The sequence below is a fragment of the Drosophila serrata genome, unplaced genomic scaffold, assembly GCF_035046125.1.
Source record: "Drosophila serrata isolate PLE 108 unplaced genomic scaffold, ASM3504612v1 contig_276, whole genome shotgun sequence".
NCBI classification, from domain to species: Eukaryota; Metazoa; Arthropoda; class Insecta; order Diptera; family Drosophilidae; genus Drosophila; species Drosophila serrata.
The window spans coordinates 10,221,393-10,237,434 of record NW_028257174.1 but is presented as its reverse complement, the minus strand read 5'-3'; the positions used below and the strand labels follow the sequence as shown (position 1 = coordinate 10,237,434).

At 59.7% G+C, this 16,042-nt stretch overlaps 4 protein-coding genes across 8 annotated transcripts; all 4 read right to left on the bottom strand.

Moving 5' to 3' along the window:
• Positions 1 to 221: 221 nt before the first annotated feature.
• Positions 222 to 1,567, bottom strand: LOC110181881 (uncharacterized). Its single transcript, XM_086835225.1, has 4 exons — positions 1,539 to 1,567; positions 904 to 1,134; positions 491 to 705; positions 222 to 425 (listed from the first exon to the last, which is right to left on the bottom strand). The coding sequence occupies exons 1-4, from the start codon at positions 1,565 to 1,567 to the stop codon at positions 364 to 366; spliced, it is 537 nt and encodes a 178-aa protein (XP_086691351.1). The 3' UTR covers positions 222 to 363.
• A 4,624-nt stretch (positions 1,568 to 6,191) lies between these two features.
• LOC147643345 (uncharacterized) lies at positions 6,192 to 7,838 on the bottom strand. Of its 4 annotated transcripts, XM_086836443.1 has the most exons (3): positions 6,874 to 7,838; positions 6,461 to 6,675; positions 6,192 to 6,395 (listed from the first exon to the last, which is right to left on the bottom strand). In XM_086836443.1, the coding sequence occupies exons 1-3, from the start codon at positions 7,173 to 7,175 to the stop codon at positions 6,334 to 6,336; spliced, it is 579 nt and encodes a 192-aa protein (XP_086692569.1). In that variant the 5' UTR covers positions 7,176 to 7,838; the 3' UTR covers positions 6,192 to 6,333. The 4 variants fall into 4 exon arrangements, 2 of the variants coding, with proteins under 2 accessions (XP_086692569.1, XP_086692570.1); XR_015272448.1 differs by having other exon boundaries at positions 6,365 to 6,675; positions 6,771 to 7,838; XR_015272449.1 differs by lacking the exon at positions 6,192 to 6,395 and having other exon boundaries at positions 6,513 to 6,650; positions 6,711 to 7,838.
• Positions 7,839 to 11,771: 3,933 nt separating this feature from the next.
• vilya (Ring finger protein vilya) lies at positions 11,772 to 13,668 on the bottom strand. 2 transcript variants are annotated; one of them, XR_015272447.1, is made up of 5 exons: positions 13,181 to 13,668; positions 12,952 to 13,124; positions 12,723 to 12,882; positions 11,979 to 12,193; positions 11,772 to 11,913 (listed from the first exon to the last, which is right to left on the bottom strand). XR_015272447.1 is itself a non-coding variant. In XM_020949667.2 (3 exons), the coding sequence occupies exons 1-3, from the start codon at positions 13,571 to 13,573 to the stop codon at positions 12,678 to 12,680; spliced, it is 771 nt and encodes a 256-aa protein (XP_020805326.1). In that variant the 5' UTR covers positions 13,574 to 13,667; the 3' UTR covers positions 12,473 to 12,677. The 2 variants fall into 2 exon arrangements, 1 of the variants encoding a protein (XP_020805326.1); XM_020949667.2 differs by lacking the exons at positions 11,772 to 11,913; positions 11,979 to 12,193 and having other exon boundaries at positions 12,473 to 12,882; positions 13,181 to 13,667.
• Positions 13,669 to 13,713: 45 nt separating this feature from the next.
• fs(1)Ya (female sterile (1) Young arrest) lies at positions 13,714 to 16,042 on the bottom strand. The gene is made up of 2 exons (XM_020949666.2): positions 15,911 to 16,042; positions 13,714 to 15,837 (listed from the first exon to the last, which is right to left on the bottom strand). Exons 1-2 carry the CDS (start codon positions 15,950 to 15,952, stop codon positions 13,798 to 13,800), a joined length of 2,082 nt encoding a protein of 693 aa, XP_020805325.1. The 5' UTR covers positions 15,953 to 16,042; the 3' UTR covers positions 13,714 to 13,797.

Sequence of the window (16,042 nt, the reverse complement as noted above, 5' to 3'; positions counted from 1 at the left end):
GACAGCTCCATCGGCCGCTACTACCGTATCGGCGGCTGCTTATGGAACTGCTGCTCCTGCTCCCTCGGCGGCTGGTGCTCCTCCTCCTTCTGTCGCAGGAGCTCCTTCTCCGTCTTCGGCTGGTGCAGCCCCTCCGCCTTCCGGTACGGCGCCCGCCGCTTTCGTCGTAGGGGCGCCTCTGGTGCTGCTGCCTAGAGCGGTAGCTGGTACCTCCGTGCTTCTTGAGGGACAGCTCCATCGGCCGTTACTGCCGTATCGGCTCGACTCCAACTCCATGTTGTTATACAGCTCGCTCTCGCCAAGCTCGCTCCAGACGGTGACCTGGAGCTTGGCATCCGGCAGCTTGGACCAGTTGAAGCTGTTTTATAGATTCGTGGGCTGCGGCACGTTCTTCTTTGGCAGCTCCACCTTGGGTGGCACAGGAGCTGCAGGCAAAGCATAGAAATTAGTTTATGTGACGCTCCTTGACTTGACTTAACTCTGTACTCACTCATTGCTGGCGTCATGCACGGTGGCCGGAGCGGTGCACCCGGACAGGGTGGCGGTAATGGTGGCATCATGGCCGGCGCCATCGGTGGCGTTAGGGCACAGCTCCATTGCAGACACGTCAGACCGGCCATCTTCTGGACATCGGATATGCTGCCCTCGGTGACAAGATGCTCGAAACGGGCCAGCTCCTGCTGTACACGAAGCGATGATAAAGAGCTACAAATACGTTGTAAAAAATGACAGTCACTCACAGATAATAGTGATAAAGTGGCTGCTCACTTTGGAAAAATGAACTAAATAATGACACTCACTTTTCGAACGAAATGTAGTGAACCTTAGCTGGTCACACTTACTAGTAAAGTAGTGAGAAAACGAGCTGGTCACACTACAAAAAGTAGTAAGTCGATAACTTACGATGACGATAAATTTCTGCTAGGCGGTTGTTTGTGGCACTGCTGCTCCTCCCTCTGCGGCTGGTGATCCTTATCCTTCTGCCACTGGAGCTCCTTCTCCGCCTTCGGCTGGTGCAGCCTCTCCGCCTTCCAGTAAGCTGCCCTCCGCTTCCGTCGTTGGGGCTGCTGCTTGCGCTGCGGCCACCGCTTCTGGAGCTGCTGCCTACAGCGGTAGCTGGTACCTCCGGTGTTGCTTTAGGGACACGGCCACGACCTCAGGTGCGTCTGCCTACAGCGGTAGCTGGTACCTCCGGTGCTGCTTAAGGGACAGCTCCATCGGCCGCTACTACCGTATCGGCGGCTGCTTATGGAACTGCTGCTCCTGCTCCCTCGGCGGCTGGTGTTCCTCCTCCTTCTGCCGGAGGAGCTCCTTCTCCGCCTTCCGCTGGTGCAGCCTCGACGGTTGCCTATAGAACTGCTGGTCCTCCCTCGGCGGCTGGTGCTCCTCCTCCTTCTGTCGCAGGAGCTCCTTCTCCGCCTTCGGCTGGTGCAGCCTCTCCGCCTTCCGGTAAGCTGCCCGAAGCTTCCGTCGTTGGGGCTGCTGCTTGCGCTGCGGCCACCGCCTCAGGTGCTGCTGCATACAACGGAAGCTGGTACCTTCGGTGCTGCTTCAGGGTCAGCTCCATCGGCTGCTACTACCGTATCGGGGGTTGCTTATGGAACTGCTGCTCTTTCTCACTCGGCGACTGGTGCTCCTCCTCCTTCTGCCGGAGGAGCTCCTTCTCCGCCTTGGGCTGGTGCAGCCTTTCCGCTTTCCGGTACGCCGCCCGCCGCTTCCATCGTAGGGGCTGCTGCTTCCGCTGCGGCCACCGCCTCAGGTGCTGCTGCCTACAGCGGAAGCTGATACCTCCGGTGCTGCTTCAGGGCCAGCTCCATCGGCCGCTACTGCCGCATCGGCGGCTGCTTGTGGAATTGCTGCTCCTTCGCCCTCGGCGGCTGGTGATCCTTCTGCCACAGGAGCTCCTTCTCCGTTTTCGTCTGGTGCAGCCTCTCCGCCTTCCGGTACGCCGCCCGCCGCTTCCATCATAGGGGCTGCTGCTTCCGCTGCGGCCACCGCCTCAGGTGCTGCTGCCTACAGCGGAAGCTGGTAAATCCGGTGCTGCTTCAGGGACAGCTCCATCGACTGCTACTGCCGTATCGGCGGCTGCTTGTGGCACTGCTGCTCCTTCCCCCTCGGCGGCTGGTGATCCTTCTTCTGGCACTGCTGATCCTTCCCCCTCGGCGGCTGGTGATCCTTCTTCTGCCACAGGAGCTCCTTCTCCATCTTCGTCTGGTGCAGCCTTTCCGATTTCCGCTACGCCGCTCGCCGCTTCCGTCGTTGGGGCTGCTGCTTGCGCTGCGGCCACCGCCTCTGGAGCTGCTGCCTACAGCGGTAGCTGGTACCTCCGGTGTTGCTTTAGGGACACGGCCACGACCTCAGGTGCGTCTGCCTACAGCGGTAGCTGGTACCTCCGGTGCTGCTTCTGGGACAGCCGGCTGGTGCAGCCTCTTCGCCTTCCGGTAAGCTGCCCGCCGCTTCCGTCGTTGGGGCTGCTGCTTGCGCTGCGGCCACCGCTTCTGGAGCTGCTGCCTACAGCGGTAGGTGGTACCTCCGGTGCTGCTTCTGGGACAGCCGGCTGGTGCAGCCTCTTCGCCTTTCGGTAAGCTGCCCGCCGCTTCCGTCGTTTGGGCTGCGGCTTCCGCTGCGGCCACCGCCTCAGGTGCGTCTGCCTACAGCGGTAGCTGGTACCTCCGGTGCTGCTTCTGGGACAGCCGGCTGGTGCAGCCCCTCCGCCTTCCGGTACGGCGCCCGCCGCTCTCGTCGTAGGGGCTGCTGCTTCCGCTGCGGCCACCGCCTCAGGTGCGTCTGCCTACAGCGGTAGCTGGTACCTCCGTGCTTCTTGAGGGACAGCTCCATCGGCCGCTACTGCCGTATCGGCGGCTGCTTGTGGCACTGCTGCTCCTTCTCCCTCGGTGGTTGGTGCTCCTTCTCCTTCTGCCGCAGGAAATCCTTCTCCGCCTTCGGCTGGTGCAGCCTCTCCGCCTTCCAGTAAGCCGTCCGCCGCTTCCGTCGTAGGGGCTGCTGCTTCCGCTGCGGCCACCGCTTCTGGAGCTGCTGCCTACAGCGGTAGCTGGTACCTCCGGTGTTGCTTTAGGGACACGGCCACGACCTCAGGTGCGTCTGCCTACAGCGGTAGCTGGTACCTCCGGTGCTGCTTCTGGGACAGCCGGCTGGTGCAGCCTCTTCGCCTTCCGGTACTCCGCCCACCGCTTCCGTCGTAGGGGCTGCTGCTTGCGCTGCGGCCACGGCCTCAGATGCGTCTGCCTACAGCGCTAGCTCGTACCTCCGTGCTTCTTCAGGGAGAGCTCTGCCGCTAGTGCTGTATCGGCTGTTGCTTGTTGGACTGCTACTCCTAGCTCGGCCGTTGCTTGTTGGACTGCTGATCCTCCCTCGGTGGTTGGTGCTCCTTCTCCTTCTGCCGCAGGAAATCCTTCTCCGCCTTCGGCTGGTGCAGCCTCTCCGCCTTCCAGTAAGCTGCCCTCCGCTACCGCCTTGGGGCTGCTGCTTGCGCTGCGGCCACCGCTTCTGGAGCTGCTGCCTACAGCGGTAGCTGGTACCTCTGGTGTTGCTTTAGGGACAGCTCCATCGGCCGCTACTACCGTATCGGCGGCTGCTTATGGAACTGCTGCTTCTGCTACCTCGGCGGCTGGTGTTCCTCCTCCTTCTGCCGGAGGAGCTCCTTCTCCGCCTTGGGCTGGTGCAGCCTTTCCGCTTTCCGGTACGCCGCCCGCCAGTTCCATCGTAGGGGCTGCTGCTTCCGCTGCGGCCACCGCTTCTGGAGCTGCTGCTTCCGCTGCGGCCACCGCTTCTGGAGCTGCTGCTTGCGCTGCGGCCACCGCTTCTGGAGCTGCTGCCTACAGCGGTAGCTGGTACCTCTGGTGTTGCTTTAGGGACAGCTCCATCGGCCGCTACTACCGTATCGGCGGCTGCTTATGGAACTGCTGCTCCTGCTCCCTCGGCGGCTGGTGTTCCTCCTCCTTCTGCCGGAGAAGCTCCTTCTCCGCCTTGGGCTGGTGCAGCCTTTCCGCTTTCCGGTACGCCGCCCGCCGCTTCCATCGTAGGGGCTGCTGCTTCCGCTGCGGCCACCGCTTCTGGAGCTGCTGCTTGCGCTGCGGCCACCGCTTCTGGAGCTGCTGCCTACAGCGGTAGCTGGTACCTCCGGTGTTGCTTTAGGGACACGGCCACGACCTCAGGTGCGTCTGCCTACAGCGGTAGCTGGTACCTCCGGTGCTGCTTCTGGGACAGCCGGCTGGTGCAGCCTCTTCGCCTTCCGGTAAGCTGCCCGCCGCTTCCGTCGTTGGGGCTGCTGCTTGCGCTGCGGCCACCGCTTCTGGAGCTGCTGCCTACAGCGGTAGGTGGTACCTCCGGTGCTGCTTCTGGGACAGCCGGCTGGTGCAGCCTCTTCGCCTTTCGGTAAGCTGCCCGCCGCTTCCGTCGTTTGGGCTGCGGCTTCCGCTGCGGCCACCGCCTCAGGTGCGTCTGCCTACAGCGGTAGCTGGTACCTCCGGTGCTGCTTCTGGGACAGCCGGCTGGTGCAGCCCCTCCGCCTTCCGGTACGGCGCCCGCCGCTCTCGTCGTAGGGGCTGCTGCTTCCGCTGCGGCCACCGCCTCAGGTGCGTCTGCCTACAGCGGTAGCTGGTACCTCCGTGCTTCTTGAGGGACAGCTCCATCGGCCGCTACTGCCGTATCGGCGGCTGCTTGTGGCACTGCTGCTCCTTCTCCCTCGGTGGTTGGTGCTCCTTCTCCTTCTGCCGCAGGAAATCCTTCTCCGCCTTCGGCTGGTGCAGCCTCTCCGCCTTCCAGTAAGCCGTCCGCCGCTTCCGTCGTAGGGGCTGCTGCTTCCGCTGCGGCCACCGCTTCTGGAGCTGCTGCCTACAGCGGTAGCTGGTACCTCCGGTGTTGCTTTAGGGACACGGCCACGACCTCAGGTGCGTCTGCCTACAGCGGTAGCTGGTACCTCCGGTGCTGCTTCTGGGACAGCCGGCTGGTGCAGCCTCTTCGCCTTCCGGTACTCCGCCCACCGCTTCCGTCGTAGGGGCTGCTGCTTGCGCTGCGGCCACGGCCTCAGATGCGTCTGCCTACAGCGCTAGCTCGTACCTCCGTGCTTCTTCAGGGAGAGCTCTGCCGCTAGTGCTGTATCGGCTGTTGCTTGTTGGACTGCTACTCCTAGCTCGGCCGTTGCTTGTTGGACTGCTGATCCTCCCTCGGTGGTTGGTGCTCCTTCTCCTTCTGCCGCAGGAAATCCTTCTCCGCCTTCGGCTGGTGCAGCCTCTCCGCCTTCCAGTAAGCTGCCCTCCGCTACCGCCTTGGGGCTGCTGCTTGCGCTGCGGCCACCGCTTCTGGAGCTGCTGCCTACAGCGGTAGCTGGTACCTCTGGTGTTGCTTTAGGGACAGCTCCATCGGCCGCTACTACCGTATCGGCGGCTGCTTATGGAACTGCTGCTTCTGCTCCCTCGGCGGCTGGTGTTCCTCCTCCTTCTGCCGGAGGAGCTCCTTCTCCGCCTTGGGCTGGTGCAGCCTTTCCGCTTTCCGGTACGCCGCCCGCCAGTTCCATCGTAGGGGCTGCTGCTTCCGCTGCGGCCACCGCTTCTGGAGCTGCTGCTTCCGCTGCGGCCACCGCTTCTGGAGCTGCTGCTTGCGCTGCGGCCACCGCTTCTGGAGCTGCTGCCTACAGCGGTAGCTGGTACCTCTGGTGTTGCTTTAGGGACAGCTCCATCGGCCGCTACTACCGTATCGGCGGCTGCTTATGGAACTGCTGCTCCTGCTCCCTCGGCGGCTGGTGTTCCTCCTCCTTCTGCCGGAGAAGCTCCTTCTCCGCCTTGGGCTGGTGCAGCCTTTCCGCTTTCCGGTACGCCGCCCGCCGCTTCCATCGTAGGGGCTGCTGCTTCCGCTGCGGCCACCGCTTCTGGAGCTGCTGCTTGCGCTGCGGCCACCGCTTCTGGAGCTGCTGCCTACAGCGGTAGCTGGTACCTCCGGTGCTGCTACAGGGACAGCTCCATCGGCCGCTACTACCGTATCGGCGGCTGCTTATGGAACTGCTGCTCCTGCTCCCTCGGCGGCTGGTGCTCCTCCTCCTTCTGTCGCAGGAGCTCCTTCTCCGTCTTCGGCTGGTGCAGCCCCTCCGCCTTCCGGTACGGCGCCCGCCGCTTTCGTCGTAGGGGCGCCTCTGGTGCTGCTGCCTAGAGCGGTAGCTGGTACCTCCGTGCTTCTTGAGGGACAGCTCCATCGGCCGTTACTGCCGTATCGGCTCGACTCCAACTCCATGTTGTTATACAGCTCGCTCTCGCCAAGCTCGCTCCAGACGGTGACCTGGAGCTTGGCATCCGGCAGCTTGGACCAGTTGAAGCTGTTTTATAGATTCGTGGGCTGCGGCACGTTCTTCTTTGGCAGCTCCACCTTGGGTGGCACAGGAGCTGCAGGCAAAGCATAGAAATTAGTTTATGTGACGCTCCTTGACTTGAGTTAACTCTGTACTCACTCATTGCTGGCGTCATGCACGGTGGCCGGAGCGGTGCACCCGGACAGGGTGGCGGTAATGGTGGCATCATGGCCGGCGCCATCGGTGGCGTTAGGGCACAGCTCCATTGCAGACACGTCAGACCGGCCATCTTCTGGACATCGGATATGCTGCCCTCGGTGACAAGATGCTCGAAACGGGCCAGCTCCTGCTGTACACGAAGCGATGATAAAGAGCTACAAATACGTTGTAAAAAATGACAGTCACTCACAGATAATAGTGATAATGTGGCTGCTCACTTTGGAAAAATGTACTAAATAATGACACTCACTTTTCGAACGAAATGTAGTGAACCTTAGCTGGTCACACTTACTAGTAAAGTAGTGAGAAAACGAGCTGGTCACACTACAAAAAGTAGTAAGTCGATAACTTACGATGACGATAAATTTCTGCTAGGCGGTTGTTTGTGGCACTGCTGCTCCTCCCTCGGCGGCTGGTGATCCTTATCCTTCTGCCACTGGAGCTCCTTCTCCGCCTTCCGCTGGTGCAGCCTCGACGGTTGCCTATAGAACTGCTGGTCCTCCCTCGGCGGCTGGTGCTCCTCCTCCTTCTGTCGCAGGAGCTCCTTCTCCGCCTTCGGCTGGTGCAGCCTCTCCGCCTTCCGGTAAGCTGCCCGAAGCTTCCGTCGTTGGGGCTGCTGCTTGCGCTGCGGCCACCGCCTCAGGTGCTGCTGCATACAACGGAAGCTGGTACCTCCGGTGCTGCTTCAGGGTCAGCTCCATCGGCTGCTACTACCGTATCGGGGGTTGCTTATGGAACTGCTGCTCTTTCTCACTCGGCGGCTGGTTCTCCTCCTCCTTCTGCCGGAGGAGCTCCTTCTCCGCCTTGGGCTGGTGCAGCCTTTCCGCTTTCCGGTACGCCGCCCGCCGCTTCCATCGTAGGGGCTGCTGCTTCCGCTGCGGCCACCGCCTCAGGTGCTGCTGCCTACAGCGGAAGCTGATACCTCCGGTGCTGCTTCAGGGCCAGCTCCATCGGCCGCTACTGCCGCATCGGCGGCTGCTTGTGGAATTGCTGCTCCTTCGCCCTCGGCGGCTGGTGATCCTTCTGCCACAGGAGCTCCTTCTCCGTTTTCGTCTGGTGCAGCCTCTCCGCCTTCCGGTACGCCGCCCGCCGCTTCCATCATAGGGGCTGCTGCTTCCGCTGCGGCCACCGCCTCAGGTGCTGCTGCCTACAGCGGAAGCTGGTACCTCCGGTGCTGCTTCAGGGACAGCTCCATCGACTGCTACTGCCGTATCGGCGGCTGCTTGTGGCACTGCTGCTCCTTCCCCCTCGGCGGCTGGTGATCCTTCTTCTGCCACAGGAGCTCCTTCTCCGTCTTCGTCTGGTGCAGCCTTTCCGATTTCCGCTACGCCGCTCGCCGCTTCCGTCGTTGGGGCTGCTGCTTGCGATGCGGCCACCGCCTCTGGAGCTGCTGCCTACAGCGGTAGCTGGTACCTCCGGTGTTGCTTTAGGGACACGGCCACGACCTCAGGTGCGTCTGCCTACAGCGGTAGGTGGTACCTCCGGTGCTGCTTCTGGGACAGCCGGCTGGTGCAGCCTCTTCGCCTTTCGGTAAGCTGCCCGCCGCTTCCGTCGTTTGGGCTGCGGCTTCCGCTGCGGCCACCGCCTCAGGTGCGTCTGCCTACAGCGGTAGCTGGTACCTCCGGTGCTGCTTCTGGGACAGCCGGCTGTTGCAGCCCCTCCGCCTTCCGGTACGGCGCCCGCCGCTCTCGTCGTAGGGGCTGCTGCTTCCGCTGCGGCCACCGCCTCAGGTGCGTCTGCCTACAGCGGTAGCTGTTACCTCCGTGCTTCTTGAGGGACAGCTCCATTGGCCGCTACTGCCGTATCGGCGGCTGCTTGTGGCACTGCTGCTCCTTCTCCCTCGGTGGTTGGTGCTCCTTCTCCTTCTGCCGCAGGAAATCCTTCTCCGCCTTCGGCTGGTGCAGCCTCTCCGCCTTCCAGTAAGCCGTCCGCCGCTTCCGTCGTAGGGGCTGCTGCTTCCGCTGCGGCCACCGCTTCTGGAGCTGCTGCCTACAGCGGTAGCTGGTACCTCCGGTGTTGCTTTAGGGACACGGCCACGACCTCAGGTGCGTCTGCCTACAGCGGTAGCTGGTACCTCCGGTGCTGCTTCTGGGACAGCCGGCTGGTGCAGCCTCTTCGCCTTCCGGTACTCCGCCCACCGCTTCCGTCGTAGGGGCTGCTGCTTGCGCTGCGGCCACGGCCTCAGATGCGTCTGCCTACAGCGCTAGCTCGTACCTCCGTGCTTCTTCAGGGAGAGCTCCATTGCCGCTAGTGCTGTATCGGCTGTTGCTTGTTGGACTGCTACTCCTAGCTCGGCCGTTGCTTGTTGGACTGCTGATCCTCCCTCGGTGGTTGGTGCTCCTTCTCCTTCTGCCGCAGGAAATCCTTCTCCGCCTTCGGCTGGTGCAGCCTCTCCGCCTTCCAGTAAGCTGCCCTCCGCTACCGCCTTGGGGCTGCTGCTTGCGCTGCGGCCACCGCTTCTGGAGCTGCTGCCTACAGCGGTAGCTGGTACCTCTGGTGTTGCTTTAGGGACAGCTCCATCGGCCGCTACTACCGTATCGGCGGCTGCTTATGGAACTGCTGCTCCTGCTCCCTCGGCGGCTGGTGTTCCTCCTCCTTCTGCCGGAGGAGCTCCTTCTCCGCCTTGGGCTGGTGCAGCCTTTCCGCTTTCCGGTACGCCGCCCGCCGCTTCCATCGTAGGGGCTGCTGCTTCCGCTGCGGCCACCGCTTCTGGAGCTGCTGCTTGCGCTGCGGCCACCGCTTCTGGAGCTGTTGCCTACATCGGTAGCTGGTACCTCTGGTGTTGCTTCAGGGACAGCTCCATTGGCCGCTACTACCGTATCGGCGGCTGCTTATGGAACTGCTGCTTCTGCTCCCTCGGCGGCTGGTGTTCCTCCTCCTTCTGCCGGAGGAGCTCCTTCTCCGCCTTGGGCTGGTGCAGCCTTTCCGCTTTCCGGTACGCCGCCCGCCGCTTCCATCGTAGGGGCTGCTGCTTCCGCTGCGGCCACCGCTTCTGGAGCTGCTGCTTGCGCTGCGGCCACCGCTTCTGGAGCTGTTGCCTACAGCGGTAGCTGGTACCTCTGGTGTTGCTTCAGGGACAGCTCCATTGGCCGCTACTACCGTATCGGCGGCTGCTTATGGAACTGCTGCTTCTGCTCCCTCGGCGGCTGGTGTTCCTCCTCCTTCTGCCGGAGAAGCTCCTTCTCCGCCTTGGGCTGGTGCAGCCTTTCCGCTTTCCGGTACGCCGCCCGCCAGTTCCATCGTAGGGGCTGCTGCTTCCGCTGCGGCCACCGCTTCTGGAGCTGCTGCTTCCGCTGCGGCCACCGCTTCTGGAGCTGCTGCTTGCGCTGCGGCCACCGCTTCTGGAGCTGCTGCCTACAGCGGTAGCTGGTACCTCTGGTGTTGCTTTAGGGACAGCTCCATCGGCCGCTACTACCGTATCGGCGGCTGCTTATGGAACTGCTGCTCCTGCTCCCTCGGCGGCTGGTGTTCCTCCTCCTTCTGCCGGAGAAGCTCCTTCTCCGCCTTGGGCTGGTGCAGCCTTTCCGCTTTCCGGTACGCCGTCCGCCGCTTCCATCGTAGGGGCTGCTGCTTCCGCTGCGGCCACCGCTTCTGGAGCTGCTGCTTGCGCTGCGGCCACCGCTTCTGGAGCTGTTGCCTACAGCGGTAGCTGGTACCTCTGGTGTTGCTTTAGGGACAGCTCCATCGGCCGCTACTACCGTATCGGCGGCTGATTATGAAATTGCTGCTCCTGCTCCCTCGGCGGCTGGTGTTCCTCCTGCTTCTGCCGGAGGAGCTCCTTCTCCGCCTTGGGCTGGTGCAGCCTTTCCGCTTTCCGGTACGCCGCCCGCCGCTTCCATCGTAGGGGCTGCTGCTTCCGCTGCGGCCACAGCTTCTGGAGCTGCTGCTTGCGCTGCGGCCACCGCTTCTGGAGCTGTTGCCTACAGCGGTAGCTGGTACCTCTGGTGTTGCTTCAGGGACAGCTCCATTGGCCGCTACTACCGTATCGGCGGCTGCTTATGGAACTGCTGCTTCTGCTCCCTCGGCGGCTGGTGTTCCTCCTCCTTCTGCCGGAGGAGCTCCTTCTCCGCCTTGGGCTGGTGCAGCCTTTCCGCTTTCCGGTACGCCGCCCGCCGCTTCCATCGTAGGGGCTGCTGCTTCCGCTGCGGCCACCGCTTCTGGAGCTGCTGCTTCCGCTGCGGCCACCGCTTCTGGAGCTGCTGCTTGCGCTGCGGCCACCGCTTCTGGAGCTGTTGCCTACAGCGGTAGCTGGTACCTCTGGTGTTGCTTTAGGGACAGCTCCATCGGCCGCTACTACCGTATCGGCGGCTGATTATGAAATTGCTGCTCCTGCTCCCTCGGCGGCTGGTGTTCCTCCTCCTTCTGCCGGAGGAGCTCCTTCTCCGCCTTGGGCTGGTGCAGCCTTTCCGCTTTCCGGTACGCCGCCCGCCGCTTCCGTCGTAGGGGCTGCTGCTTGCGCTGCGGCCACGGCCTCAGATGCGTCTGACTACAGCGGTAGCTGGTACCTCCGTTGCTGCTTCTGGGACAGCCGGCTGGTGCAGCCTCTTCGCCTTCCGGTAAGCTGCCCTCCGTTTCCGTCGTTGGGGCTGCTGCTTGCGCTGCGGCCACCGCTTCTGGAGCTGCTGCCTACAGCGGTAGCTGGTACCTCTGGTGTTGCTTTAGGGACAGCTCCATCGGCCGCTACTACCGTATCGGCGGCTGCTTATGGAACTGCTGCTCCTGCTCCCTCGGCGGCTGGTGTTCCTCCTCCTTCTGCCGGAGGAGCTCCTTCTCCGCCTTGGGCTGGTGCAGCCTTTCCGCTTTCCGGTACACCGCCCGCCCCTTCCATCGTAGGGGCTGCTGCTTCCGCTGCGGCCACCGCTTCTGGAGCTGCTGCTTGCGCTGCGGCCACCGCTTCTGGAGCTGCTGCCTACAGCGGTAGCTGGTACCTCCGGTGCTGCTTCAGGGACAGCTCCATCGGCCGCTACTACCGTATCGGCGGCTGCTTATGGAACTGCTGCTCCTGCTCCCTCGGCGGCTGGTGCTCCTCCTCCTTCTGTCGCAGGAGCTCCTTCTCCGTCTTCGGCTGGTGCAGCCCCTCCGCCTTCCGGTACGGCGCCCGCCGCTTTCGTCGTAGGGGCTGCTGCTTCCGCTGCGGCCACCGCCTCTGGTGCTGCTGCCTAGAGCGGTAGCTGGTACCTCCGTGCTTCTTGAGGGACAGCTCCATCGGCCGTTACTGCCGTATCGGCTCGACTCCAACTCCATGTTGTTATACAGCTCGCTCTCGCCAAGCTCGCTCCAGACGGTGACCTGGAGCTTGGCATCCGGCAGCTTGGACCAGTTGAAGCTGTTTTATAGATTCGTGGGCTGCGGCACGTTCTTCTTTGGCAGCTCCACCTTGGGTGGCACAGGAGCTGCAGGCAAAGCATAGAAATTAATTTATGTGACGCTCCTTGACTTGAGTTAACTCTGTACTCACTCATTGCTGGCGTCATGCACGGTGGCCGGAGCGGTGCACCCGGACAGGGCGGCGGTGGTGGTGGCTTTATGGCCGGAGCCATCGGTGGCGTTAAGGCACAGCTCCATTGCAGACACGGCAGACCGGCCATCTTCTGGACATCGGATATGTTGCCCTCGGTGACCAGATGCTCGAAACGGGTCAGCTCCTGCTGTACTCTAAGCGATGATAAAGATCTACAAATAAGTTGTAAAAAATGACAGTCACTTTTCGATAATAGTGAAAAATTGGCTGGTCGCACTATAAAAAGTTGTAAGTCGATAACTTTCGATGACGATAAATTGCCGCAATGCGAGGATGACAAACCTGCTAATTTCTAGCTAGATTGAAAGCTCACACACAAAATAGCTTAAGGGACAGCTCTAATGTGCACCTCTTGCATTCAAATTATTCTGCTTTCTGTGGTTTCTGTTTGCCTTGTGCTTCAGATCCAGAAATTAATGAAAAATATACACAAACGTTTCTAATTTCTTTGATATTTTTACAAATAATTAAATCTTAAAAATATACCATTATTTTTATAAAGATATTTACATGTATAAATATGCATCTGGATAATTACGTTTTCACAAAATGTACTTCAACTTTATGCAGAACTATTATCAATATTTATATATAGACAAATGTGAAAACGTAATTATCCCAATGCATTGTACGAATCTACAGATTGAAGGAGTAATTTGGCTGGTGTCGGAAACTAGTTACCTGCTTGTGCTTTTGTGAGGAACTCGATGAGGTGATGCTCGTATCACGGTAATTATTATGGATGGGAGATACTGTTTTTGCTCGATGCCGTTGTTGCCCAAGTCCTAAGCCAGTCTTGGGCTGCGTTTGGGCTGTGCGATGATGTCTATCCGTCGCAATGCTAAGGTGAATATAAAATTGATTAAATAAGCTCCTAACCTGAGCGAAAAAAATCTATATATCTACGAACCGCCTCTCTCTCTCTTTTTCCTCTCGTTGCTTGGCCACTTGTATCTTTATTTGACGTATCCGTTGTGTTAACTTCTTGCGTTCCACGCGCATGATCTCTAGGTTAAAGTAGCGCTTCTGGCAAATCGACTTCGCCAGATCGATGTCCTTCGTCAGCTTGTGCAGCTTTGCTCCCTGCTCGACCATGAACAAAGTTAACATAATCACAATTAATTTAAATAGTTGCTTACCTTCTTTTCCTTAAACCTGTCGAAGTGGCGATGGTTCGCCATCTGGAACGTTGCGATGAATTCGTTGTTTAGGTTGAACGGCTCCGGGTGGAAGAATAGCTTAAAGCTGTTGGGCATCGTATTGTTAACCTGCCGACCGCGCACTTTGTTGTGGCAGACGGGACACTCGTATACCGGTGCGTCGCTGGGCGTGCGGCCCGCACAGACACTGACACACTTTTCGCAAGTAACGTGGTGGCAGGCGAGCAGGAAGAACTTGGACTTCTTCTGGACGTACTGTTCGCAGCAGCGGTTGCAATGGATCCATAGCTTGTGTGACTCCGGATCGGGAGAAGTAACAGCGGGAGCCGAAGCTCCTGGCTTTGCGTCGACTTTAGACACGGTCTTCGGCATTATTTGCGCTATAAAATGGTACCAACGCAAAAAGTTCTTCGCCTCTTCCAGTAAAATAATGCGCTAGACTGGAAGTTCCAATTAAAAAATGGCGGACTACAGCTGATACTTTTCCGCGGGGTGGCAACTCTAGGCATAACTGTTACTACAAGAGACCAATATTTATTAAAAAAAACGGAACGAAAACATAAATTTGACTTAAAAATTAAATTGATCATTGATTTCTAGTGTTGACGCATGCGCTCGATGGGATCTCTGGGTCGGATGCGGTACCGCTTCGATGTGGAGGCACTGGATGGCGACAGATCGCTGTTGTACTGGTTGTCCAGCGTTTGCGTGCGCTTTCGCTTCAGCGGATGGGCGTCTGCCTTTTCGCCGGCATCCCGGCTACCAGGCCGCACCAAGGAGCCGGCTATGGAGGCACAGCGTCGGATGAGAGAGCCTGAAACCGTGGTGGCGTTCTCTTTGTCGCCGCGCAGGCTGGCCGGCAGCCGCATCATGGAGCTCATAAGGGACCACAGACGCCCAGTGCCCGGATCCTGTTTTTTGTCATTGCGAGTGGACGCGTTAGTTGGCAGGAACACCTCATCCTCATCGTCCTCCGTTTCGCCAACGTCCTGGACACCACTAAAGGCCTTTGCCTGTTGGCACTCTCGCAGCGGAGGACGTGTCCGGGGCCATTGCAGTGGCGGTGACTTCAAGGAAATCGGGGCCTCCTTGGCCTTTTCCTTATTGGGCGAGAACTCCCCGCTCAGCTGGCGTGCCACACTAGCCTGACGTCTCCGTTCCTGAGGCTCGGGAGTGCCTGGATTCGGTGTATAAAAATGCTCACTGCTCTCTTCGCATTCTTCGCCATCTCCAGTTCCATGGTTCATGGCCTTTAACAGCAGCCTGTTCTTCGGCGGAGTCTCGAACTTGATCTGCTTTTTGTTAATTCCAGTTCCGGAGACCCGAAGAGGTGTAATGGGTGGCACGTGCAACTCCGCTGACTCCGAGGTAGAGCGGATGATCTCAACGCTCTCGCAGGAGTTGTAGACCGTGGAGGAGGTCTCACGCAAATTAGAGTTTGTCCTGGTGATAATGATCGATTCGGTAGTTAGCTTTTGCGCGGAGAGGATCAACTGCCGCTTATAGGGATCGCCGGCTTGCGAGCAGGATGTGGAGCTGGCTCCGGAGGCACTGGATTCGCTTTGGGTGCGTCGCATGGCCGGAGAGAGTCGTAAGTCCAAGGCGGAGGATCCTCCTGCAGCTGGACCGCCTTCTGTGGAGTAACTGTTGTGATCGCTAAGGTCCAGTCGCACCCGTCGTTGAACTACTCCGGGCGGGGGCTGCCCCAGCATCCCGCCATGCTCCACGAAGGCCTTCTGGATGCTCTTGGACATCACCTGACGCAGCGGCGTCGCAGCGCTCATTTTGTTGCGGCCGCTCATTTTCCAGGCACGCTGTTGTAACGGCTGTTGAACGAGATTATTTTCGGCGGCGGGACTCAACTCTTCCTGGTAAATGCTGGACACATGGCCGCCATTAGAGGCGTTGAAGGTAATTGGCTCCTTGGGCTTGGCAAACACCGATTCTACTTGTAGTGGCGTCGACGTTGACCTGATAACTTTTCCTTTCACCACTGTTTCCGGCGGATTCACAACCAACTGGCCAATGGAGCGTCGAATCGAGCTGTTGCCGCAGGAGGAGAATGAGGAGAGATTCCGAATTGAGGAGACGCTATCGCTGATGAACTCCTCGTGGGTAATGCGGTTTTTAGCCTTCCAGTGCATATTGATCACTGAAATGGGCGTCACGCCCGGCGACGTTTGCGTGGAGATGGTGGTGCTATTGATGGCGCAATTAGCATTCGGCTTTACAGTCACCTTGGAGGCCTCTGTGTCGCAGGTTTGATCGTTGATGGTACTGGCACCCGAGCAGTCCTGCTGCCGGTCCACACACTTGCTGAACTCTCGTAGATCAGCGATGTGTGTGTAGTTGCGCTTGCACTTACGGCACCGCAGCGGCAAATGGCAGGTCTCGATGTGGGCCAGCAGTTCGCCGTGCATTTCCTCTTGGAGCAGCAGCGGCCTCTGCTCACAAATGGGACAGAACACATAGATGGTAGTTACGCCCGACTCCATTTCCATGCGGTGCTCGGTGATTCTGCCGGCGCTGGAGTTTCCACCCAATGGCTCTCGGACAGCAATGGCGTGAGCGTTGAATTGATGTTTCTGGCGGCATTTGCCGCAACAAAAAATCCGCTTGCAAATGTGGCACTTGCCCTGGACAATAATTAATTAATTGTTTACTTATTGATAATAATTAGGAGATGCTAGGGATTCGCTTGGCGCTTACCTCGTCGTGCTGTCGCATGGCTAGGCCATTGAGAATAGACATTAAGTTGGGTATCGCGAATTCTAAATAGGATGTAAAAAGCCTACCTTACCCATACAACAGCGCAAGAGCAACGGTTTCTCCGTTAGGTAT